Source organism: Phodopus roborovskii, unplaced genomic scaffold, assembly GCF_943737965.1.
Source record: "Phodopus roborovskii unplaced genomic scaffold, PHOROB, whole genome shotgun sequence".
Classification (NCBI taxonomy): Eukaryota; Metazoa; Chordata; class Mammalia; order Rodentia; family Cricetidae; genus Phodopus; species Phodopus roborovskii.
In genome coordinates, this window is record NW_026126485.1 from 12994529 (window position 1) to 13021112 (window position 26584).

At 41.0% G+C, this 26584-nt stretch overlaps 2 protein-coding genes across 2 annotated transcripts; one reads left to right on the forward strand and one right to left on the reverse strand.

Annotated features, from left to right (window-relative positions):
• Positions 1 to 9513, reverse strand: Kin (Kin17 DNA and RNA binding protein). Its single transcript, XM_051194832.1, has 5 exons — positions 9348 to 9513; positions 6637 to 6731; positions 2723 to 2766; positions 2514 to 2636; positions 1 to 983 (listed from the first exon to the last, which is right to left on the reverse strand). The coding sequence occupies exons 1-5, from the start codon at positions 9459 to 9461 to the stop codon at positions 181 to 183; spliced, it is 1179 nt and encodes a 392-aa protein (XP_051050789.1). The 5' UTR covers positions 9462 to 9513; the 3' UTR covers positions 1 to 180.
• A 67-nt stretch (positions 9514 to 9580) lies between these two features.
• On the forward strand, positions 9581 to 24834 carry Atp5f1c (ATP synthase F1 subunit gamma). The gene is made up of 8 exons (XM_051194833.1): positions 9581 to 9743; positions 16098 to 16132; positions 16821 to 16952; positions 21440 to 21644; positions 22096 to 22239; positions 22342 to 22406; positions 24209 to 24364; positions 24734 to 24834. The coding sequence occupies exons 1-8, from the start codon at positions 9688 to 9690 to the stop codon at positions 24832 to 24834; spliced, it is 894 nt and encodes a 297-aa protein (XP_051050790.1). The 5' UTR covers positions 9581 to 9687.
• Positions 24835 to 26584: the final 1750 nt, after the last annotated feature.

The following is a 26584-nucleotide window of genomic DNA, read 5'->3' on the forward strand; positions in this document are numbered from 1 at the left end:
TTTTGACACATAAAAAACATTAGATTTCATTATAAATTTACCCAAACAACTATCCAGCAGTATTTAAATATATCCATTTTTTATACAAAAAAAAATCCCCTAACAGTAGTTACATAGTACCTTGACTAACATCAATTTGATGCTTTACAATTTCAGTGTACTGTTAACAAATTTTCAAGCTCAAGCAAGTTTAGATATGTCTTCATACTGAATACCTTCAACTCTTCGTCCTTTTAAAGGTCCAGTTTCAATGACTATAGTGGCTGAAAAAGTCTTTTCATTAATGGATTCTAGGATGCCTTCATTTCCTCTGTAGCCACCATTTAAAACTAGAATTCTTTTCCCTGGTGCTGGAATGACAGTCTCTAAATGAGTCTGGTCCAGTTTCAGCCTGTCTCCAGAGTCAATCATCTTTACCACAGCTGTGTATCTGTCGATCACTTCCTTAACCACACCCTTTTTCTTGTGATATTTCTCTCCAAGTTTCTTTGTTATAATTTTCACAATGATTCCAGGTTGTAGCCAGGAGTCTGTCCGCGCAGTTCTCTTCTTTTCCTCTTCAAGCTCCATGATTTCGTCCAGGGCAGACTTCTTTTTCTTCTTGGCAGGCTGAGCTGAGCTCTGTGAAGATTCTTTTCGTCTCATTGATGCTGCACTCCCCAGTGTCTTCAGTGCACTTGGTCCCAAAGAGCTTGACTTGGATGATGTTGCTCCAGCTGAGCTCCCTGCTCCTTTATTCAGATTGAATGTAACTTTTTCTTCATCGTTTTCTCGGCTTAATTCTGTAAAAACAGGCGTCTCCTGCTCTTTCCCCTCCAGACCTCGTCTCACCTGTTCCTCAATGAATTTAGCAGTTTTTTCTTCATCATCAAGATCTTGCTTCTTCTTTTTTTCTAATTCCAATTGCCGGCGAATAGTTTCTGGGTCTCTGTCTATATACTGAATGTACCAGCCTTTTGGTGTCTCATCCACTTTACACAAGCCTGGGGGGGGGGGGACAAAACAACAGCATGGCTTTGTATTTATCTAAAGTAAACTACAAGCATAATGTGTTCCATCTCTGCACATTTACTCATTCAGTAACTACAATCAAGTTTCCTCAAATTCAAAGCCCTGAAACACAGGGAGTTTTCACTTCCATGCTTATATAGCTACACTGAGATAACAGCTAAACAAGACATGCTCAAGGATGTACTTTAGGAAAAACTGTTCAACTACACCAAAGTCCTGACTGCCTAATGAATACAGAGTATCTGTTAACTCAGAATTAATAACACCAAGTTTCTCCTGTTTTCCTAATTTTTCATCATATGAAGATCAGAAATGGGAAAGGAAAAAAGCAAACTTGAACAATCACCTCAAGATAGAAAATGAAACATTTCCTAAGGAAGGCTTATAAAGCTGAGTGGTAGTGGTTCACTCTATAAACCCAACACTTGGGAATCTGAAGCAAGACAGCCATGCGTTCCAAGCCAACTTGGAATACCTATTATTGAGTTCTACAGTAGACTGGAGTACAGGGCAAACCTGTCTCAACAAATAAATGAAGGAGTGAAGGAGGTGAGTATGGAAGAGTAGGAAAAAGGAATGGAAGAAACTGCTGATAACTTTTAAAAATAATTTTTATTACTTTTTTTTTTTTACTCATGTGTATGTGGTGTAGATATGTATGTATGTGTGATGCACATGTATGTATGTGTGCGGACACACACATGGAGGTCAGAAATTTTCAGGAGTTGGTTCTCTCCTCCTCCAGTGGTGTCCTAAGGATCAATCTCAGGTCGTCAGTCTACTAATAACTCTTAAAGAAAATACAAATATTATGGTCTGGATATGAACTGTCACCCAGAGTTCATGTGTTGAGATCTTGGTCTGCAGCCATTGTGAAGTGGTTGGATCTGGAGGCTCTGATCTATTCATGGACTTCAATCTGATAGCACTATTGGGAAGTGACAGAGACTAACAGGTAGGGCCTGGCAGGAGGATACGGCCCCTAGGCCGTGCTCTGGAAGGGAACATCTTACCCCAGCCCCCTGGCCCTCCTTTGCATCTCTATCATGTGCTCCCTGGCACGACACTCTCCCTCACTACAGGCTAAAAAGCACAGGACCCGAGTGATCATGAACTGAATTCTCAGAAACTGCGAGTCAAAATAAACTTTCTCAGCTAATTTGTCAATGTGGTACAAAGTGCCCAATACAGAATGCTTCAGTGTACTGTCAGAAGTCCTCGAGCTGGCCACTGCACATCCAAAACCTGCAAGCCCAGGACCCAGGGAAGCAGAGGCAGGATGGCCGTAAGTTCCACTGCAGCCTGAACTATATAGGACCCAGCTTCAAAAGAGTAAAACGACAAAACTGGCATATAACAAACTTAACTGTGGAATAGTATGTTCCCTTCCTGCTTCTCTAATTGCCCTGCAGATCTTGTTTCCCATAAAATCAGATAGAAATTGACAATGACTTCTCTCCTAGAAATAAAGCCATGGAAGACTAGTTCCACTCTCTTCTTACCCTCTCTGCCCAGCCACTTAGTAAAGTCAGTCAGCGTTTCCCACTGTGTGGCATTCATATGGATGTGCTCTCGATGGCTGATGTATTCATTGTAGACAATGTTGTTGTGGACTCTCTTAGTGCCTAAAAACAAAATGTGACGCTGTTGAGCCTGAAAAAAGCATGCACAACTATGAAATTGTTATATACACACTATTTAAGATGTTTACCAAAGCGTCTCCTCAGAAGTTCCAGAAAGTCATTTCGGAATTCTCTAGAGAAAGAAAAAAGGAAAACATTAAGGTACTTGCAAATAGACAGCTCCATTGTCCTGAAGTTTAAGCAATCATAATAAACTGTAGTGACCAAATGTCACATCATGTGCCATAAACCTTTATTTAAAGTGAACAGAGAAACAACTGCAAAGATCAGCCTGGAGTTGAAATGTTTGGCTTTAGTAAAGCAGCCACAGTGAAAGCTAGCACATGTCTTTAGAAAAGGTTCATCATAGGGTCTTTGTGCTGAGGACTATAGCATAATAATACCACTCAGCCAGCAAAAGACACATCTTAACCTTCAAGCAGTTCCAATAATGTCAATTAAAAAAGTAATGCAACAAAGTATCATAAACAATTTTGAGGGCATTGACAGATGAAATTTTAATACAGACAGTGAAATATAATTCAAAGATCATCCAGATGGTAGTGGCACACACCTTTAATCCCAGCACCAGGGAGGCAGAGGCACGTGGATCTCTGTGAGTTCAAGGCCAGCCTGGTCTTACAGAGACAGTTCCAGGACAGCCACAGCTGTTACACAGAGAAACCCTGTCTCAAATTCCCGTCCCTCAAGAAACAAAAAAAAAAAAAAAAAAAAAAAAAAAAGGTCAAAAAGGGAAGGCCATTCATTATTACCAGAGCCATGAACACAGGGCATGTCTGATAGATGACACTTGTCCTTACTGTGGCTGATGGTAATAATGAGGGATGATAATAATGAGGATGGGCAGAGGCAGAAAGACATGAGGGGAGAAGATGTGGCTTGAAGATGAGGTCTGATCTAACTTTTAAATCATCACGACTGTCATGTTAAACAGTTCTAGTTTCCAGCAAGCAATAGAAAAGCATCTCCAACCTAAATAACTTAGGTTTGAAAAAAATTAATGAATTAAACTCTAATTTGAAAGATAATCGTGGCTTATACAGCCATAAAGGAAAGTAAAGAGACTGGAGAGATGGTTTAGCCACTAACAGCAGTGGCTGCTTCCCCTGAGGACCCAGGTTTGATTCCCAGCAACCACATAGCTGCTCATAACTGTCTCTAACTCCAGCCCCAGGAAATTCAACACCTTCAACACCTTCTAGTCTCCACACAGGCAAAACACTCATATACAAAATAGGTTTTTAAAGATAAATGAAGTCATAACATTTGCAAGGAAAAAAGGACAGAAATAGAAATTATGATGTTAAGTAAGCTAGATCATAAAAACAAATGTTTTCTCTCATATGTGAAACCTAGATTTAGAAAAGTGTGTGTGTGTGTGTGTGTGTGTGTGTGTGTGTGTGTGAAAGGAAACCTGAAGGGAATCATGGGAGAGTATGATGAGACCATAAAGGAGAGAAAAAGAGGGTAAGAGAATGCATGCGGCCTGAAAACAGAAGAGTAGATTACTTGGGGGAAGGAAGGGATTAACAAGTAGTAGAGAAGGACAAGGAGGAAGGGGATGCTAGTAGAGGAATTATGAGACAGTATAATAACACATTTGAAAACGTTATGATGGAGCTCATTTCTTTGTATGTCAACTTTAAAAAGAACTTAACCTATACTAATCAAACCATGACAGAAAAAGGGTAGGAGGGAGGGAAGGATAGAGGGAGAAAACCTTGGTGGCAGCAGAAAATAGTAATTCTCAAATTATGTTCCCCAAGCCAGCAGCATACCATCACTTGGGAATGTAACATAAATGTAAAATCTCTGGCCCCATCTAAAATCTCCTGAATGAGAAGCTGGGTGTGAGTTCCACCACTGTTTTAAATCTAAGCCAATCCTGTACACACAATTGCTTGTAGAACATTGGCTAGAACAGAACAGCAGTGGCTAAAGTTGCAGGCTGGAACACTGAGGAATCATGAAAGTGATTCAAGTGAGAAATGCTGGGACCCATTACCAGGGCAGAAAGGACGCAAAGGACCTAAGTTTGAAAGGTATCACCTCAAATAGGTGAGAAGGGTCCCAAGTGGACTGAGAGTTCTATTAGCTGACAATAAGGTTTGGTACACACTGAGTTCAACTTCCGAAATGCTGACTCTGTATGGAGAGATTGCTCAGTGGTTTGGAGTACATGTTGCTCTTGCAAAGGACCCAAGTTTGATTCCCAACTCACAATCACCCTAATTCTATTCCATTGCCCTCTTCTGGCCTCCATGTACTAATCATGAACACACATGCAAGCAAAACATTTGTACATACAAAATTAAATACATTTTTAAAAGAAATGAGTTGTCAAGGAAAAAAAATCATCTGTAACTTAGGATAAATGTTAGAAAAGATCGTCAAGATTTAGGGGGCGAAAGATTTAGGAGACACCTCACATAAAGGCAGCAGTTAAAAGAATGTGATTTATGATGACTGTGGGGCAAAAAGATCAAAGCCTCATCCTGAAGAACTTCCTGGTATTTTAGGAGCTGGGAGAAGAAGGAAGGAGGAGGAAGAAGGCCAGGAAAGAATACACAGGGAGAAGTATGTTGGTAAAGAGTTACAAGCATTAGCCACTGAAGACAGACCGAGGAAGATGAAGACAGGGAAAAAGCCACAGTGACTTCAGAGACTGAAAGGCAGCCCACAGCAGACAGTTTTGTAAACAGAAGGCGAAGGCTGGAAGTGTCTAGCACTTGTCAGTGTCCTTTCCCAATGTGTGGCCTGGACATCTGGTGATATTCGAGATGGTTTTGGGTAGTTCACAGTTAAAACTAATTTTACCTTTGTCATTGTGGTTTTGCACTGGTAAGACAAAAAGCAATGGAAAGAAAATGGGCTTCATGGTAGACACCTGAAGGCTCAGACAAGAGAACTCTATCTGAATCAGAGACCAGCCTGTACCAGCCTGTACTACAGTAAGTAACAGGTCAGTCAGACTACATAATAAGATTCTGTTCCAAAACACTAATAAATAAATGAATGCATAAATAAATATTCTGAAGATGGACAGTAAATCCACCAGCAGCTTAGCATACAGAACAAGGTTCACTGATGCTGCCTCCTGAGCATGGGAATTATGGGCTGATCATCATACCTATTTGGCCTTTTAATGTGGATGCTGGGGACTGCAACCCTAGTCCTCAAATGTGCAGAGGACATTATCCTCTGTGTCCTCCCAAGTCCTGGTTTATTGGAACATAGGGTAAATATATCAGCATTTTTAAATAAACTAATAAATATTTGTAATTTTTTTCAGATTTAATTTCAACTAACCCATAGAAACAAAAGCCCTTTAGAATCTTCAATCATATGTATAAAGGGATCATCAGAAAATAGAAGTCTGCAAAAAGAAAAAAAAAGTACTGCTAATAATTAACAGAAATTCATTATTAGAATTAGACACGATTCTGAGCCCTTTAAAAATATTAGTTGTCAACAGCACTCAGGAAGCAGAGGCAGAGACAGGCAGATCTCTGGGAGTTTGAGGCCAGCCTGGTCTACAGAGTGAGTTCCAAAGCAATAGACTCCAAAGCAATACAGAGGAACCCTGTCTCAGAAAAAAATATTAGTGCACTCTTACACATGAGCCCAACACATAAGCCCAACAGTTAGATTAGTGTGCCACTCAGTGGCCTTGTACCCATGAAAATACTAAAGCACAGGAAAACTCAGGAAGCTCATCCCAAGGTGCCACCCAAAACCCCAGAGAGATGTGAGGCCAGACAGTGTTGAATTGAAAGAAAAGAAGGACAGTTCTAAGATATACTTTAGTAACAATGGCATACTATGATTAATTTCAAGACAAGACAAAGACTGACACAATGAGACTCCACTCCAGCCACCTTAACACATAAGGGACAACAGATCTCCAATATAAAATATTAAGCACTATTATATGGCCAACAGAATAACGCTTCAGAGGTAAGAATGTCTTTGAGTTACTTACTCTGAAAAATAATCCATAAACTGCTGAGGATTTTCTGAAGCCAGCAACAGCTGTCTTTGATGAGATTCAGACATACAGTGACACTTAAAGCCATTCTATAAAAAAATGTAAAGGTAGTTAAACTCTCTCTCATATACATATCACAACATTCCCCCATGTAGTAGTTCAGTTAAGTATGCAAAGGTGTTCTTTAATGATAATTCTTTTTAAGTTTAAAATTATGTGTGGATGTTTTGCCTGCATGTATGCCTGTGTACCACCTATGTGCCATGTCCGAATAGGGTCAGACTAGTGTTGGATCCACTGGAACTGGAGTTACAGACAATCTGGGTGTTGGAAATGGAACCTGGGTCATACAGAAGAGTGAGTAGCCAGTGCTCTTAACCACTGAGCCATTTCTCCAGTTCTGATGAGTTATTTTTATAAAATCCAACCACTAGCTATATACAACCACACTCTAGTATGAGTGTGTGTGTAGACCAGAGGTGGGTGGCAGGTTCTCCTATCACTCTCCAGCCACTTCTTTTGAGAAACTTGGAGCTCACAGGATCAGGAAGATTAGCCATCAGGTAAGCTCCAGGGCTCCTCTTGTCTCTGCCTCCCTTAATTAGTTTTTTACACAGGTGCTGGTGATCCATGGGTGGGAGATACTGCACTGAGACCTCTCCTGCAGCCCTGTTTTAAATTTTGCTTCCCATAGAATTGAGTCTTGAACCCTGCCAAGGTCAAGAGCAGTCAAGGTCAAGAGACTGCAGGTGGTGCTGTAAAACATTTATAATGCTGCCAGACACCAACTTCACTGTGGGAATTCAACCAAGTCTTACTGAGCACTTGCTTCTTAGCAAGAGCCTGGAGGGATGCAATGGAGCAAAAGCATCCTGTTTAGCTAACCAATTGCTTTTTGTTTTTTTTGTTTGTTTGTTTGTTTTGTTTTGTTTTTTGAGACAGTGTCTTGATGTGTTAATACACCATGGCTTGAAATTTATAATCATCCCATCTCTGCCTCTGGAATGGTGGGATTAGAGGTGTGTGCCATCACACCTGCACCTACTTGATTATCTTCAGATATTATTCTAAAATTAAGTTCTCATGAGAAGAGGATAAATGACTAGTTCTGTTGTCAGTTATAGGTTTTTTTTTTTAATTCTGGCTCTGTCCACACATACATTCACTGTCTCCCTTACTTCAAAGATGCTCAAGAGAAGGACGTTGGCTCTTACACGTTTCCTTTTCTGTTCCAGCCTGACCTACAGAGGAAATTCCAAGACAGACAGGGCTACAAAGGGAAACCCTGTCTCAAAAAAACAACAACAAAAAAGACATTTTGCAATCTAGTCGGTGGCAGTGGACTGTGCAGAGTGTGGCATGAGTTATTAAGAAGGTAGCGGAGGGCCAGTAAGAGAGCTCAGTGGGTAAAGGTGCTTGCTGCCAAAGGTTGACTACCTGATGTCAATCCCCAGGACTCTCATGCTGGAAGGAAATAACCAAGGACAAGTTGCTCTTTGATCCCCGTATGTGCGTGAGACCTGCACACCCTCAAATGGCACCAGTAGGCATCTGTAGACATTTGGTGATGCACATGCATCAAAATAAGGTACTATAAATCTAGGAGAAGCATAAGGAAACAGTTCAATGGGGGAAGCACTTGCCGGGCATGTGTAAGAGCCTGAATTAACTCACAGCACTGCTTAATAAACAAGGTCCCTGATCCCCACTACCACCACCACCACCACCAAACTACTCGGAAAGTGTTAGTGTGAAGTGGGGTGGTCTATGTCTTTGACATCTGCACTCTGGAAGCAGAGGCTGGTGGATCTTGTTTGAGGCTAGCCCAGTCTATCTACATGGTGAGTTCCAGGTCAGCTGAAACCACATACTGAAATGCTGTCTCCAACATAAAGTAGAAATAAAATAGTGTATCAGGTAATGTAAAGGAAGTTTTTTTGTTTGTTTTTTGTTTTTTGAGACAGTTTCTCTGTATTGTTTTGGAGCCTGTCCTGGAACTAGCTCTGTAGACCAGGCTGGCCTCGAACTCACAGAGATCCACCTGCCTCTGCCTCCCGAGTGCTGGGATTAAAGGCGTGTGCCACCTATATTAGTGGCACTTTGACACATATTGAAACGATACCGCCGATTAGCTTGTTATGTTGATCTCATTTAAGTTTTCAGAGGTTAAGTATACTGACACTTATAATTTACTATAAAATATTTCAGACAAAGTAAATATGGTAAAACACTTACAGTTAACTTCTAGGTGCTACGGAATGCAAGCCTGTACCTCCTGAAATCCATAAACTGAAACTCTAATCCCCATAGGATGGTAATAGCAAGTGTAAACTTTAGAAGATAAATCCGTTTAAGTCATGGAGAGACCCAGTCTCAAAAACAAAACAAAAAAACCTCAGAGACAACACGTAGGTACAATTATTACCCCCACTTACTTACCCAAGCCCATATTTTTATCAAGCCGCACTGTTTGAGTTCCTAAGTTTGACCAGCCCCAGGGAAGTCGGAGCCTGGCAATCAGTAAGTGCTTGTCTGGGATCATTTCTGGTGGGGCTGGAGGGTCGTGCGAAGGGCAGTGAGGTTCACAGACCTCTGGCGCCTAGCTGGGGCAGACTGTGCGGAATAGCGCTCCCAGCAGAGGCGCAGCGTCGAGGTGGGGTACCCGGGGCGCGATCGGGAGCCTCCGGCCACCCTCAGTCACCTACCTCGTCACGGCATTGTTTTTGGCACATTTGGCAGTACCAGCGAAGCTTCTGGAGCCCTTTGGACTTAATCCTATTCGCGATGGCTTTGGGGCTAAGAAAATCCGACTTGCCCATGGCGACCTAGAACGCCACAACGCTGAAGCAGCCGGAAGCGGAACTGGATCTGTTCGGGGATAGGCGGGACTAAAACTGACAGTAGGAATGGGTGGGGCCAGGGGATTTGAGGCTTCGGAACTCACGAGACTTAGCGAGACTGAAGACGCAAGCGAAGAGGGCGGGTGCGCCGGAGCTCCCGCGCACGCGCAGTGAGCCCCGTCTGCCCGACCTTCAAGGTTCCACCATGTTCTCGCGGGCGAGTGTTGCCGGGCTGTCGGCCTGCGCCGTGCAACCGCAATGGTATGACTAGATCGGGAGGGATGTGGGGCTCGGGCTGCTGCGAGGCAGAAGGGATCAGTCTGCATGCTCACCCTAGGCCGAGGAAGGTCCTTGTTCCTTCACGTCCCGGACGCTCGGGCCGCGGAAGCGTCTGCAAAGCGGGAAGGGCGCGTGCCAGGTCCCGGGCCGGGGTCAAAGGGAACAAGGTCACGGCCTGGTCCCCCGGGACTGGAACGGCCATCCGGGACCTCAGGACCCGGACGGGAGTCGGATTGAGCGTTGTAGCCATCTGGGTTTCTATCAGCTCTGTACTTCCGCTGCGTTCTCTGGTCCATGTCTTGCAAAGTCTTTAGAAAGGTCCTCGGGGTGAAGGGGAGACCGGAGGAAAAGCCTAGGGAAAGTTAAATTGCAGATTTTTGTTTTTGACGCCCTGTGAAATATGGCACTGTTGAGTGGCGAGATGTGATCATTTGCTTGAGCTCCTTCTTCAGGCATCCACTGTGTATCTTTGCTAGGTACTGGAGAAACTAAGGGAATCATATTAGCCCCCTCTTGAACTTGCAGGTCGCCTTGGTGCTGAAGACACTTTAAAATTTTGGCTGTGAGGATGGAAAAGACATCTAGCATTGTCAGCACGCCCTTGTATTGAAGTAGTAACCCTGCAAGGTCATAAAACTGCCCCAAGGTCCCTTGGTAGAAGAAGAGGACACAAACTGGCTTTCATAAAGTGACATTTGTTAACTTCCATGAGATAAAGTCATAGATACTGTAAGGTTTGACGACTTTAAACATTGATTCTCTCTGGGGGGAAATACATTAGAATGCCTAGGGATGGACAGATAAAATGTGGTTTATGGATGACACTATATAGTACCATGGAGTGCTTTGACGCTAGACATTTGAAGAAATGGTGCTAGGGGGATTATTAACTGTGGGCAAAGGTTTGACAGAATATAGATTTTTAGGGTGCTCTGGTGCTAAACTGGGTTTTTGTAGCCTACTTCATGGAATTACCGTGTATTAATTGAAACACTTCTTCCATTAAGCAAAGAATGTATAGCCATATGCCAAGGTTCCACAGTACTGAGGAAATTAAATATGATGTGTATGTACATAAATATGATGAGCTATGTACATAAAGAATGCTGGTAGATTAACCTTGGAAGAAAGGTCGGTCTACTTTATATGGGAAGTCACAGAAGTTGAATTCTCTGTTGTGTCAGTCTACCTTTGGACATTTGTGGAGTGCCTGCCCTACACCTGTTGGCACCACATAGGTGTTAAAATGTGAGGGGTCTCAGAGCTTCCTGGGAAAGTTCTCGGCATCCAGTAGTGTCCAGCAGCCAGCTCTTTTCCACCCTTTGCATTTTCTGTGCCTCTTTGGGGTCCATATTTTTAGGACCTGAACTTAACGCAAGGTAAATGTTTTACATAAAACTCTTAAGACATGACTTTATGAAACATGGGTGAGAGCATTTGAAGATGTTTTGATAAAGTATTGCTTTCACATAACAGCTCTTGGTCTGAGGTGACTATTGCTGGGAACCTTAACTGGAATGTAATGGGCAAATGAAGGCTGAGCTTAACCTCTATAGAATGTGGATTTAAATGGATAGACTGGAGAGTCAGGGTGCATCAGTGTTGTGGAATTAGTATTCCTTTCTCTTTTCAAATAGATCAGTGATCTTGGTATCTAGTGTCATTAGGCCTTGTTTTCCCATCTTAGTTCCCTTTTTATTTCAAAAATGAAGATGTTAAGTTTTCAGGGGCTAGAAAGTTGCCTCTGCAGTTAAAAGCATTTGTTGCTCCTGCAGAGGACCTGGGTGGGCTCAGTTGCCAGCACCCACACATGCCATCCATAACTCCAGCTCCAGGGCATCCAGCACCCTATTCAGACCTCCGCAGACACCAGCTCTGCATGTAGTACACATACAAACATGCAGTCAAAAGGACTCCTGCACATAAACTGTTTAAAAAAGGAAAACCTGAGGGTTTCATTTTCTGCAGAGGTGACAGAAGAGGAGACTATGCCTTTATCTTCTCAGAACCATGGAGAAGCTTTTTCTTGGGAAGCTTTAGAAACTGCAGTCTGTTTTGAGGGAGGACTGGAGGAATGGGGTTCCTGAGTTTATTCCCCGTTTTCAATTTTAATGGGAAAAAAAGTCCCTTTAATGGAACTGCTCTATAATGGGTACCAGCGGCCATAAATAAATGAAGAGTGCGAAGACAGGTTCCATCTGTGGTAAGGAGGGCACAAAGCTACTGGTAAATGTAACCTGGGAGGCAACAGAGGCACCCAACAGATGAACTCTGGAACTGGGTTTGAGTCCTGACACTGCCACTTCCTGTGGCTGTGTGTGGCCTTGGGCACGTTACCTGCTGTCTGGCCCACTGGGTCCTCTTTAAAGCAGAGGCAGTGTGGGACCAAATGAGTGCACAGTGAAGGACCTGCTGGTTTGAAACCACGAAAATGTGTTTATAAACGCTGTACATACAACGTATAAAAAGGCTATGCTGTCTGTGGAGGAAATGGTGGGGATGTTAGAGAAGTGTGGAGTACATTGTGGTGTACAGAGTCAGAATTTGATAAACTTGAAACTTTTTCTTGAGAGTTGGTTAATGCTAAGTATTTTCCTTCGTTTCTACACTGTGCAGCATTACACACTTCTTAACCTTCCAGACTGCTAATTCGTGCATAGGCATCACTCCTGACTCTCTCCTATACTGACTTGAAGTCTGAAAACAACATTGTACTCTCAAGGAAGATACTGCGGTATACCCACGGTCCCCTTGTGCATACACTGTTTGGTATTGCCAAGACTCTAATAAACTCCAAGAATGAGTTGGGACATGATGCAGTAACCAAGACTTTATCCTCTCAATGCAAACTCTTCTCAGTGTAAGATTGAGTAGGTTGAGCTACCCCTTAAGGTTCAAGAAATGGAGGTGGGAAAATGCCCCAAGACGTATGAGCTTGACATTCTGAATCCAACTCTTGGAAGAGCCACCTCCCAAAAATTGTCCTTAGATGTCTACCTGTGAGACTCTGCACTCCATATTTATATTTTCCCCATATTTTTTAAACCATCAGGCACCCCATGCTGTTCAGTGATCAAACTGATCTTAAAAATAAAGTTGTATAGACAGACGGTCATTTTTGAGCTAAATGAAGGGGGACTATGAGAGCACTTCAAAGCTTATGAAGTGACAGCGTGTGCCCTGGATGGAATTAGAAGACATTTCCTCTCCATACTACAAACTTGAAATGTCGAAACAAAAACAAAACAGTGTGTAATTCAGAATTGTTCCATGCATATTCTGTTATGAGGAGCTTGTGTCAGTTAAGTTGAAGCATGTGAAGCAGTTGAAGTTGTCCTAAAACCACACTTTTCTAACTAAATCTAGGGCATTTTGTAACATCACTGAGAAGAGTAGATTAATAGAACAGTCTCTATCTTCAATAGTCTGTGTTGTGCTGAAATAGTTTGTCATGTCTTCTGCCCTTGGTCTTTTTCTGTTTTTCTTTTTCAATCAAACCTACAATTTTCTATATAGTTTGTTTTTTCTTATTTATTTAATTTCTTTTTATATGACTGAATAATACTAGTATTAAGCTATGTAAGTCAAAAGGTTTTTTATGGTTGGGTTTTTACATTTTTTTCTAGTGTAGTGCCCGGGACTGGTTCCAGGGCCTTGATTAGACACTACAGGTGGTAAATGTACCACAGAGCTTCATCCCCCATTTTACAAGCCAAGAGGTTGATTCTTTTAGTTATGACCTTCTATACTATTTTTACACATATAAATGCCCGATAAGCAAAACTGAGACGCAAAGCATACATCATTCTGTAATCTACACTTGAAAATCATAATTTTTTTTAAAAAAAGCAGATTTTCTTTTGTTTTAGATTTGTGTGATGTTGAGCATTTCCTATGGAGAGTTCATATCCCTACCCATCACTGTGGACCATTTTCCCTGTGCCTAATATGACTTTTGATATGTTGTGGCTGGTCTGTATTGCCTTTCAGGTTCACTTGTTTTGTGATTTTTTTTTTTTTTTTTTATTTTCACATATTTTAGAGCCATCATGGAGGCTCAGAGGGGTAAAGGCACTTGCCACCAAGTGTGATCACCTGAGTTTGATCCCCAGAACTTTTACAAGAGGAGAGATCCTGCGCTTCACTAGTTGTCCTCTTGACATTGACATGTGTGCCTCGTCATCTATGTGGCATACATACAAGAATGTTCTTGTTTTGTTTTTAAAGAGGTTTAAGAACTAAAGAGATTGTTCAGAGATTAAGAGCACTGACTGCTCTTCCAGAGGTCTTGAGTTCAATTCCCAGCAACCCCATGAAAACTCACAATCATCTGTAGTGAGATCTGGTGACCTACCTTTTCTGGCATGTAGGTACACATGCCACCTGAATACTATATGCACAATAAAAAAAAATGTTCTTCCCAAGGAAGAGTGCCATAACATGCTGTGGCACTCTTTAATGCACAGCTGTGATTACCTGCCCACCAAGGAGGGAAGAGGGGCCCCTCCCTCTGTGAGTGGCACTTGATTGGCAGTTAACAGTTGTTGCTGTAGGGAGGGACTTACAGGCCCTGCCCCTTCCTAAGGACTATAGGCAGTTAAGGATTGCTGAGGGAGGAAGAGACATTTTTTTTCAGTGGTGCAAGCACTGGTAAGTTGCCCTGTCCCTTATAAATAGCCCCTTACTCCTACTGTAAGGAACCCCAGTTAAACTCACTGGTTCACCTAAAATAAGGGGTGGACAAAAAGACACGGAGTAAAAGACTGAGCAGGAAGAGGGAGTGGGAAACAACAAGAAAGGATAATGGGGGCTGAATGTGATCAAAGTACATTACATACATGTATGTAAATGTCAAAAGAAGTGTATAATTCTCTGTAACATGCTAATAAAAACTGAAAAGCTTGCCATATGTGTAAGTTGGGGTGGAGTCGTGTAGTGTATAGCTTTGTTTTGTGTTCTCTGCCACTCCTATAAGGGCAGGGGCTGTCTTATTTTTCCTCTTGTCTAATTTAAAAGGAAGAAAATAGTGGAAACAAAAAATCTTTATTTTGAGTGGTCTAAACTATCACCATGAACAGACATTTGACAGGAACACTCCAAGTTACAGCCATCAGATTGCTGAGAGCATGGAGCCCACTCTTTAAGCTCGGTATTGGGGGGGTTGTTTGTTTGTTTTCCTTTTTTTCTTTTTTTTCCCCCCCTCCAAGACAAGGTTTCTTTACAGCTTCTGGAGACTGTCCTGGAACTCACTCTGTAGACCTCAAAGTCACAGAGATCCACCCACCTCTGCCTCCAGAGTGCTGGGATTAAAGGTGTACACCACCACTGCCTAGCTTGGAGGGGGGGGGGGTTAGAAATGGTTTTAGTTGGTGTAGACATTGACCTTCAAAAGTATATTCTGAAGTTGCCCTCCTTGGCTCCTCCTCCACAAATTTACTAGTGCTTGTGTGGATCCAAAGCTTAGAAGTGTGTTTAATCACGTGCTATCTTTCCTCCCAGGATGGAAATCTGTTTTCTCTAACATTTCCATTAAGTCTGGTCATCATTATTTTGTGTATTAGCACTCTAATTTCAAAGACTTAACAAATATTGATTATATTTTTTTTGTAAACTGAGTTTTGTGAATCTTGTCTGAGATAATGTTCTTGTAAAGAAAACATGATTTGCTCACTAGTACTGTTAAGAAAATGTTTACTGAAATGAAAAAGTTAAAAATAAATGGAAATAAATGTACTAATATACTCGTGAACACACTAGTGATAGGGTTGAGTATTATTTTTGTTGGTGGTGGTGGTGGTTTTGTTGTGTTTGTTTTATTTTGTTTTGCTTTAAAGACAGGGTCTCGCTGTGTAATTCTGCCTGTCCTGATCTACTATATAGACCAGCAGGCTGGCCTTGAACTCACAGAACTCCACCTGCCTCTGCCTTCCAAGTGCTGGGATTAAAGGCATGTCTTACTGTGCCCAGCTCAGCTTGAATATGATTTTTAATTTCATTATGGGAGTTGAATTTGTTTCAGTCCTGAGTTTCTAATGTAATTAGACAGCAATGGAAAGACTTCGTTGCTCTGGAAATAAAGTAAGCAAAGCTGTGGAAGTAGAAACCTAGTGTTAATGAATGCTATCGTGATTTAGGGCTTGGTATTAGTATTAGAATGTGAGTGTGCAAACATTTCTAGTAACATTCAGAGTCCTGTATTAGATAGTTTGTCTATATAGTCAATTCAGGTAAGCATTAACTGATGATTCTTGTGTAGCAAAGCTACTTTAGAACAAAACACTGAAGTTTTTTTTTTTTTTTTTTTTTTTTTTTTTTTTTTTTAATTTTTATCCTCAGGACCCAAGTTCGAAACATGGCAACTTTGAAAGACAGTAAGTGTGTTTGTGGTTTCTCTCAGTGTATATATATTAAGTCAAACTAAATTTTGACAAATAGAACTAATTTTTAAGGTACACCAGGTGGGCGTGGCTTAGCAGGTACAGGTTCTAGCCACCAAGCTTAAGGACTTGAGTAGAAAGAACCAACTACTGCAAATTCAGATATCCATATGCATACTACGGTACACTCTCACACATGCACTCACTCAAAATAAATAATAGATTATATATTTATATATGCGAATGGCTTTTTAGCCCATCGTATCTTTCTAAGTTGACAAATTTTTTTACACTGTATGTATTGCATTTTATTCTGAAAGACCATGTGAGATGACACAGCATTGGTCTTTATTACTTACAGAATAATGACACTAGAAAATCTGTACTGCTTCAGTGTATTTGTATTAAAACAGCTCAAAATAATGATATGAAGTAAGTAAGGCCATTTTTCCCAGTTTAATATTATATGTGTATGATGTTCATTTCCACACCCCTGAGTAGTCATAGTCTCACTCCTTGACTGGGACTAGTTTGTGCATTTAAATTAACTTAGCAGCAGCTGCTTGTAGATGAGCTAACATGCTAATTACTCTTGTTGGCGCTTTAGAAAGATTGCTCTCTGCATTCACAGATGAAATTGTACTGTGCCTCCTTTGTCTAACATGGCACTTCAACCTTTTAGTTACCAGGAGACTGAAGTCCATCAAAAACATCCAGAAAATTACCAAGTCTATGAAGATGGTGGCAGCTGCGAAGTATGCACGGGCTGAGCGGGAGCTGAAGCCAGCTCGTGTGTATGGAACAGGCTCTTTGGGTGAGTTAGGAAGAGTGTGCCACGCAGAGATGGTTGCTCATAGTGAATCTAGTGCTGGGCGGTTCGGTCCTCTTTCAAATGCCTAGATGTACCTGGGAAGAGGGATTCTCAACTGAGGAATTGCCCCCATGAAATTGGCCTGTGGGCATGTTTGTATGACATCTTCTTGGCTGCTAACTGAGGCAGAGGCCCAGCCCACTGGGGTCCTCCCTGGGCAGGAGAAGCTGAGCTATATATAAAATAAGTTGAGAAAGTTAGCAAGCAGCAATCCTCCAAGGGTTCTGTGTCAGTACTTGATCTAGGTCCTTGGCTCCCTGAGGTAATACACTGTTACCTGCAATGTACAATAAGATATCTTCAAGTTTTATCAACAGAAACCAAGCCTGTCCTAAGCACGCAATAGTCATTCATGTTTTCATGTATGTGCACTACCATCTGAAAGGCTAAGAAATGCTGTCATCTTGTTAATAACCTTGTGTGAGTTTTAGGACAGATGGTGGGAAAACAGACAGCAACTTGGTTGTAAGTTTATGTGGTCTCTTCTTGAATTCTTTTCCCACAGAGAAAAGTGGTATGATATTTTTACAACTTTATTTTGTGTTTAGATGATTTTATACTGATTTAATTGTTAATTTGTCTTAGAGATAAGCAAGAGGTAGGAAATTTCCCATCCTAACTAATTACATAATCCAAATTCTTTCAGTGTTGAGTGTTGTGCTGTCTTTGACTGAAGTCCACTTCAATTTTTTTTTTTTTTTTTTTTTTTTTTTTCAAGACAGGATTCTGTGTGTATCCCTGTTTGTACTGGAATTCACTCTGTAGATCAGGCTGGCCTCAAACTCAGATATCTGCCTGTCTCTGTCTCTGAGTGCTGGGATTAAAAGTGTATTCTATCATCACCTGGCAGAATTCTTAATTTACCATGAAATGTTTGCAAATTTGAAAATGAAGGAGATCATAGAGTAGTTAAGATTTGTGCCAATTGCTTAGCCCTTTACAACCTTCTAGCTGATGCCCTTGCTTCTGTTCTTTTCTAGTCTTTTCTCACCTGCAGTAATTATCTGTGAATGGCTTCATTCCTGCAAATTTCTTTACAATTAGTCTTTATACAGTTCTAGTCCTGATTCACCTCCTCTGACCACACTGTTGCTACTTTCCTTTGTAGGTGGAAGTTTCTGTCCTGCAAGCTGCTCCCAAGTAACCAAACAGAGATTTAATCTTAAATGCTGCCCAATAGCTCAGGCTTATTATTATCTAACTCTTACATTTTTCAGTGAACCCATATTTTTATCTACGCTTTGCTATGTGGCTTGGTACCTTTTCTCAGTACAGCATGTCCATCTTGCTTCTCTCTGGGTCAGCTCGCTACTCCTTTGACTCTGCCTTTCTTCCCGGCATTCTCAGTTTGGCTCTCCTCTTAACCTTATCCTGTCCATTCAGCTTCTTTATTAAATCAATCACAGCCACATATATTCACACAGTGTAAAAGAATATTGCACACTCCTTAGTTTGCTTTATGTGGGTTTCCACTGTTCTGTTCTGTTCTGTAGGCCTCCGCAAGCCATCTAATTCCCATTCCCAGTGGTGTCTCTTTCAATGAAGAAACATAGCAAGTATAGACAGCAGTTTATTTAGCAAAGCGCACACTCCGGAGACTGGAGTGGGCTGCCCATGAGGGCAGTAGAACAATGAATTCCCCCATGGTAGATTTTAAAGAAATATTTTTGAGATGGGTGGCATATTCCAAAGATGAAAGCCAAGGTAGAACATCTTCCACGAAGATAGCAAAACCATATTTAAAGGATACTGATACATAGCCAAGGTCTCTTGAGGATGCAGACCTTTTTTGATTAAATCATATGTGCATGGAGAATGTTCTGCTTTTAAGATTTGTAACTATGTGTCTGTGTAAAGGTGCCCATAGAGGGCAGAAGAGTGTGTCAGATCCCTTGGAACTGGAGTTACGGGTAGTTGTTAATGCAGTGGGATCTGGGAGCCCAGACTCAGGTTGTCTGCAACAAGAGCAGTGTGTGCTTTACCCTTGAGCTCTTTCTCCAGCCTGTGCCTCAGGTTTTGATGTGGCAAGAGCAACCTTTCTCCAGTCTCAAGGACATTTATGCATAAAGGGACTTTTGACAGTAAGGAGACAGACCCAATAAGACCCAGTTACAGTTTGCTTGATGATCTTGTATCCAACTCCTTTGAGATTGCTCGGGATCCATGTTGACTCTTGTGACTGGCTATTGGTTGAATAATTGAGGCATTTTCATGAAATCTGAACCAAGATTTTAGTACAAACAAGGTTTGTGCTGTCTTCTAGGACTTTCTTCTCCCCACTCTACCATTAGGGTCTGTTTTATGTATATGTGTCTATTCTGTGTGTGTGTAGAAGCCAGGGGTGGATATGGGATCTCAGTCAAATCTTTACCCTTTTTCTTTAGATAGGCTCCTTCACTGAACTCACAGTTTTGGTTTGGCTGACCAGTGAGCCCTAGGGAACAATCCATTTGTCTATACCCCAGCACTGAGGTCATAGATGTTCACCAACATTTCTGGTGTTTACATGGGTGCAATCCCTCAGTCCTCATGGTTGTGGGGCAAGCACTTACCAACTGAGCCAACTCCTCTGCCCTTTGTGGGTTCCCCCCCCCCACACCAATTATGACATGGCCCTTTGTGTCCTTGTTTGTTTTTCTATTTGACTCCTTGCTAACATAGAGACATCATTCTGCAGGTTTAGCACCTAGGACAGCTAAACAGACAGGGGAATGAGAACTTAAAAAAAAAAAAAAAAAAAAAAAGATGCATTAACTTTAAAGGCAAAATTTACTTATTTCCAAATTAAAAATAACATGAATTATCTGTATATGTAGTGGCATATGGATGCATTATATGTGCATTGCCTTTTGTGTTAAGTTCCCTTGCTCTCTTCTGTTATCTTTTTTAAACATCCACTTAATATTGCCAAGGGACACTTTACACGAAGCAATGATAGAACATAGACCTCGGATGACATGGCTCCTTCCTTTTTAGATTTATTTATTATTCTGTATTGTATACGGTGTTCTACTGCATGTAAACCAGCATGGCAGACAGATCTCACTAATAAATGGTTGTGATCCACCGTCTGTTTGATGGAAAATGAACTCAGGGCCTCACCCTATACTCTTAACAGCACTTGAGCTACACCTCTGCCACCCTACAGTTTTAAACACTTCATTTCTTTACTACTTTGCTCAATCAAAAATTCAAACCAAGTTAATGTTCAGAAAGAATGGAGTTCTTTTCAGGTCTCTAGTGTATATGAAAAGGGGAGTCACCGAACTGGCTACTTTTCTTGCTAGTAAGAATAAATATAAGGAATCCTTCCCCCATGTCTATAAACCCCAAATCCTCTTAATGAAGGAGAAATTGCCCGAGAGTGTCTGATGGAGCAGTCAGGACAGAAGCTCCTGCAGCTTTTGGGCATTTCTGGAAAGTGCTGACTGCAGACAGTAAATGGACATTAATTTAAATGTCTCAAATTTGGAGGCAGTGGCTTATGCTATGAAATAATATCTAAAAGAGTTGTATTTGTTCTCCCCACTCCCTGTACTTTGTGCTTTCATGTTCTTCCAGCTTGGGAAGGGGGCGCTTAGGATAAAAATGTGAGATTTCTGCTGTATAGTGAAGACAGAAATGATTTTCTTAAGGTGAGTGAATGTGGTGGCTGTGAAGATGCCTGCAGTCTTGGCAGCAGCCAGCTGTTGAAAGCCACCCCTGGGTCTGGTGGCTCTAAAGCCCCTCAACTTCTGTCACAGGTAATTCATCTAATAAGATCCAGTTATCTTTTGTTTGTTTGTTTTTTTTTTTGAGACAAGAGTATCTCTGTGTAGCCTTGGCTGTCCTGGAACTTGCTCTGTAGACCAGGCTGGCCTCACACTCACAGAGATCCACCTACCTCTGCCTCTGAATGCCAGAGTTAAAGGTGTGTGTCACCACCACATGGTGATCCAGGTATCTTTAATCCCACTTAATGTTTTCTTTGCCTCTGCTTCTTGGAAAACCAGACCAGAAAAGTTGGTAAAGTAATGCCACAAATAAATTCACACCCATAACTTCCATGTCAACAGTTTCTATACAAGAGCTTGATGTTCAGATTACACAAGAGGCTAAGTAAATGCTTGCTTGCTACTTTTTTTTAGCTGTGTGCTGTTAATTTACATTGTATAAATCTGGTTTGTGTTCTATGTTCCCTTTTGGTTGTGTCTAGATATTTTAGTCTTTTTTTAACTGGCCACCATTTGATCCTTAGAAACCTTTGTGTTGTGATGTCCTTCCTGGTTGTAAATGAAATAAGTACACAAAAACCCTTGATTATACTCATCAGATGCCACCTAAGAAAAGTGCATAGTGATAAACAACTCACTTCAACAACTTGAAATTAGAGATTGTCACTACATTTACTGTAAATTTTATTTCTGTACTCTTTCCATTTTGTTTTTCAGCTCTATATGAGAAGGCTGAAATTAAGGGACCTGAGGACAAAAAGAAACACCTCCTTATTGGTGTGTCCTCAGACCGAGGGCTGTGTGGTGCTATTCATTCATCAGTGGCTAAGCAGATGAAGAATGAGGTGGCAAACCTTACAGCAGCGGGGAAAGAAGTGATGATTGTTGGGATTGGTGAAAAAATTAGGGGCATACTTTATAGGTAAATGAGATGTATATTCACATTCAGAGGAGTGGAAACATGAGTGAATGGAAGTCTCTTTGATAGAGAAAGTTTTTCATGATGTATTAGAGTGTGTGTCCTGTGTGTTCTTTTTACAGTGTGTGTGTGTGTGTGTGTGTGTACTTAATACCATATGTGGAATACAATAAAAATTATCAGCGCTATTGGTATTAAGCTAAAGAAGGAATCCTCATAGAGTTGTCAAAGTCTAGAAATGCTAGAAAAGAACAATACTCTGTTAAGATTGAACAGAAGAAATAGAAAATAAAGAGACCCTACTTGTAGTTCTTAGTTCTTTGCAGGAGCCCTTAAAGGAGTAGTCATGATATATGGAACAACTAAACTCAGGCAGTCCACCACCCCCATCCCCACAGTAACCTGGCCACGATAACACTTTTTATCTCATTTACCTATTTTATGTTATCTCTAGGACTCACTCTGACCAGTTTTTGGTGTCATTCAAGGATGTGGGACGGAAGCCCCCTACTTTTGGAGATGCATCAGTCATTGCCCTTGAATTGCTAAATTCTGGATATGAATTTGATGAAGGCTCTATCATTTTTAATCAATTCAAGTAAGAACATCTAGAATTCAGAGGTCTTTCATGTTCATGTTCTGAATGTCTGCTTAGTTTAGAAGTTATTTTTCTGCTCACATGTGCTTCTGTCATTTCCAGGTCTGTTATCTCCTACAAGACAGAAGAGAAGCCCATCTTCTCTCTCAATACCATTGCAACTGCTGGTAAGCTGCTTTCACGTGGTAGGGGTTGTGGTCAGGAGATGTCTACATTGAAAGCCAGTACTTATCGGGTTGTTTTGTTACTATTAGTTGCTGAAATGGAGTCACTACCTGTAGCACAAGCTGGTCCCCAATTTTCATCTAACTGCCTTAGCCTACCTACCAAGTAGCAAGGATTATACTTGTGTACTACATCTCCATGATTGGGCTATTGTTAAGAAGCACCAGACAGGGACTGGAAACATGGCTCCAGGGTTAAGAGCACCTGTTGTTCTTGCAAAGAATGTGGGTTTGGTTCCCAGCATCCACATGCTAGCTCACAGCTGTCTGTCATTCTTCCCCCTTCTAGCCTTCTTCTGGCTTTGTAGATATAAGGTACACACATAGTGCACATACATACATGTGTGCAAAACACTCATACACACAAAATAAAAATATATAAATCTTTAAAAGAAAGGCAACAGTACCAGTAGTGCCTTGTAGGAATCCTCAGTCAAGTTGTAGACAGGCCCAGCTCCATTCTTTGATTGACTGGGCAAATGTCATTCAGCAGGTTTCTATTTTCAATAACTGCAGAAAAAAAAGGTCTTGCTAAAAATTGGGTTTATGCTGTTGGCAAATACCAACTGCTGTGCAGTCAGATGTCTAGGATAGAAATTTAAAATACTCACAACTAGTTTATGACCCACTGAACTCTGTTGTCTTATTGTCTGATAGTTATCTTGACCCAGTAACGCATCTTAGAAGTAACTCTCCTTATGTTTATTGTATTTCATCTATTGAGTTTTATATTTACTTACTTTTGGGGGGTTTGTGTCTTTTTTTTTTTTTTTTTTTTTTTTTTTTTTTTTTTTTTGCCTTTTAGACATAAGGTCTTAGCCTAGACCACCCTTCAAATGCACAGGCCTCCTGTTTCTGCTTCCTGCTTGTCACCACACCTGTGTGGGGATTCCCCCAGCAACACACAGAATAGTCAGTACCGCCTGAGAGTTAGTGAGACACAGTACTGTTTCAGCACTCATGCATAAATTTGAAATTTGCTGGTAAATATCTACATTGAATCCTAAACTCAGGTTAACTTCTGCCTCTTCCAGTCTTCATATTAAAAAGGCCTTTCCTCAACCTTACCCCTCTAAGGAGTGGTGGGGTGGGGGGAGTGGGACTGCAGAAGGGGAGGGAGTGGGAACTGGGGTGGGTAGGTAAAATGAGAAAAGATTGCTTTAAAAGAAAGAAAAAGAAAGTAACAAGGCCTTTGAGAGAAAATATTTCTTTATTAACTAATTAAAGTTGAGATATATAATACTTTTAGATTTAGTCCTTGATTTGCTTATTTATTTATTTGATTATTTTTGGAAAACATTTTAATTGAGGGCTGTGTATGTGACAGATATTTGTCTGGTTTCTATTCAGAGGGCTTCATAACCATGAACCCCAACCACACACGCACGCACGCACGCACGCACGCACGCACACACGCACACGCTTCCCCCATAGCTAAGGTAGCTAAGGACTCAACCAAGGGCCTTGCACTTGCTAGGCAAGCACTCTACCATTGAGCTTAATCCCCAACCCTATAACTGTGAAATTTAGTGTTTTATTTTAAATGTGAACTTCTTAATATTTAAGTTAACCTTTTGGGGTAAAATGCTAAATACCAGTTGACACATTTTGTTGATAATATGCTATAGAAATAGAATAATTATTAGAACAGATTCATTCAATATGATAATCTATAATTATAAAAAATTCTAATTACTAGGTCTTGCTCCATACTCTTCAAAGAAACTTTTGGCTTGTTTTAACAGAGAGCATGAGCATTTATGATGACATTGATGCTGATGTGCTACAGAATTACCAAGAGTACAGTCTGGCCAACATCATCTACTACTCCCTGAAGGAGTCCACCACCAGTGAGCAGAGTGCCAGGATGACAGCTATGGACAATGCCAGCAAGAATGCTTGTAAGCTCCTGATACAGTGCTAGAGGACATCTATCTGTTAGCCCATACCTAGAAACATGGGATTAGACAAAGTTCCCAGGAACACATAGAACCCAGCTTTGTGTCTGTTGAAAGGAGAAGTAAATATTGCTTGGGGTAGCATCAAAAAATGTTAACAGGATATTTGTCTTATTGGGAAGTATATCTTACTTGATAGGTAGTGGGTTTGCAAGGACTGTGAAAATAGCCTATGAGAAATAAGTAACTTGATAAAATTCTTACTGACCACAGAGGCCAGTTTGGTGATCCAAAGTACAGCAGGAGCTCTTCAGTTAGGCATAAATTGCTCTTTTCTAATTTTTTTATTTTGTTTATCCCTTTTGTTTGCAGCGGATATGATTGACAAATTGACATTGACGTTCAACCGCACCCGCCAAGCTGTCATCACAAAGGAGTTGATTGAGATCATCTCTGGGGCTGCTGCTCTGTAAGTAATGTAGCTGCATGTCTTCAGAAGGCTTTAGTTCATCTTTGCATGTGGTTCAGTGAATCTCTGGTTGCTTGAGTTTTCAGCTTTATTAAAATGAGGAAGAGTTATTGCAGCATCTTGTGTCCTTTCCTCAAATCTTGATGGAAAAGGGATCTCTGGCTTTTTCTGATTTTTTGAGCTGAAACATTCAAGTTTAATTCCCAGCTGGAGAGATATGTACCTGTGTAGCTTTGACTTTTTGAAAATATTAGGAACAAAGGTATGAGTAATTCTGTATCAATTTGGAAAGTCTGTCTCTGGAACTCAACAGCATTTAAAAGCCAAAGTTAGAAGACTGGTTTTAGGTTTGGTGTTTCCATAATTCAGTTAATTACTGAGTGATGGGAATTTTAAACTACTAAATATTCTATGCTGGTACCATAAAACAGCATACCGCTTTCCTCCAGAAAATCTCTGGATTGTTGAAAAATTGAACTGGACATCAACTGTGCAAACTCCCAGGCACAAGGCAGTTAGGACAGATGATGTGCGTAGTATATTGCCTTTGATTCACTGAGTCTTACCTCCTCCTGATTCCTCACCAAGTTCTCTGAGTTTTACCTTCTGAATCACTCTTTAATCTCCTTTCTTCATGCCCATATACTATGGGTTATTTTCATCTCATAAATTATAAAAGAGTTTGCTGGAGATGAGGGTTTTACTGTGTTGCCCAAGCTGGTCTCAAACTTTTAGGCTTAAGCTACCCTCTCTCCATCCCCTTAGTAGCCGGGACCATAGGCTTACCTGGCAACAGCTGTGATTTGTAGGTGCCAGACCCTCAGGATGTAGCGGAGGCAGTGTTTGTTTCAGAGAATTCACTGCCTTGACAGAGGAATCAAGTATTAAAGACAATGCAGCCAGGTGGTGGTGCATGCCTTTAGTCCCAGCACTTGGGAGCAGAGGCAGAGAATCTCTGTGTGTTTGAGGCCAGCCTAGTCTACAAAGCTACACAGAAAAACCCTGTCTTTAAAAAAAAAAAAAAAAAAAAAAAAGGACAGTGCAAAATTATGGAGCTAGAAAACTGGTCCAGGGCCATGTCTGAAAATTTTAAAGAGTTAGAAAAGGACAGTATATGCTCACAAGGCCTAAAATACTTCCATGCTGACTTTTTACAGAATCAGCCTCCAGAGTAGTCTAGTTTATTGCATGCAATCCTATATTTTCTAGCCATTGGCACTCATTCCAGTTTAATATTGTATACAAGGAGATGCCCTGGGACTTTGCCTATCCTTCGGTTCTTCTCTTCTGAGTGTTCCATTCGTTCCTCATCTGATACTTGCTTATCCTCCTTTACTCTGGGCTAGAGGAATCCTTTCTTCCAAAACTCTGTCCTTCATAATCTGGCTTCACTTGGTCTTTTGCACTTAGGGCATTTTACTAGAAATTGATTTTGTATTGGTCTCTATCCTCCTTGAGCTTTGGAGGGGATGGCATCCTGAAACTGAATGAGCCAATGGAATATAATAAATGTAGCTTAACTTTATCAGCTTTGCCATCCTGAACATTCTTTTCCTAAACTGTTTTGCTTTCTGAACATAACTGTGTTAGGACTGCATCTCCCAGCCTGGTCATCATTGCCTTGTTAGCATCACACAGTATGCCATCTTGATGTCCAGTTTGTAAACATGGTTAAGGTACTGTTGGACTCGTGGGAGTTTGTCTTCTATGACAGGAAGACTAATACTAGGATTAAGTCATTACAACTTTTTGCC

Coding starts and splice junctions, on each gene's coding strand:
- Kin (XM_051194832.1), bottom strand. CDS start 9,461: ATGGGCAAGTCGGATTTTCTTAGCCCCAAAGCCATCGCGAATAGGATT. Junction 2,767..6,636: donor TTTATGGATTATTTTTCAGA/GTAAGTAACTCA, acceptor TTCTTTCTCTAG/AGAATTCCGAAATGACTTTC. Junction 984..2,513: donor TAAGTGGCTGGGCAGAGAGG/GTAAGAAGAGAG, acceptor CCCCCCCCCCAG/GCTTGTGTAAAGTGGATGAG.
- Atp5f1c (XM_051194833.1), top strand. CDS start 9,688: ATGTTCTCGCGGGCGAGTGTTGCCGGGCTGTCGGCCTGCGCCGTGCAA. Junction 16,953..21,439: donor GTATGGAACAGGCTCTTTGG/GTGAGTTAGGAA, acceptor TTTGTTTTTCAG/CTCTATATGAGAAGGCTGAA. Junction 24,365..24,733: donor CAATGCCAGCAAGAATGCTT/GTAAGCTCCTGA, acceptor TTTTGTTTGCAG/CGGATATGATTGACAAATTG.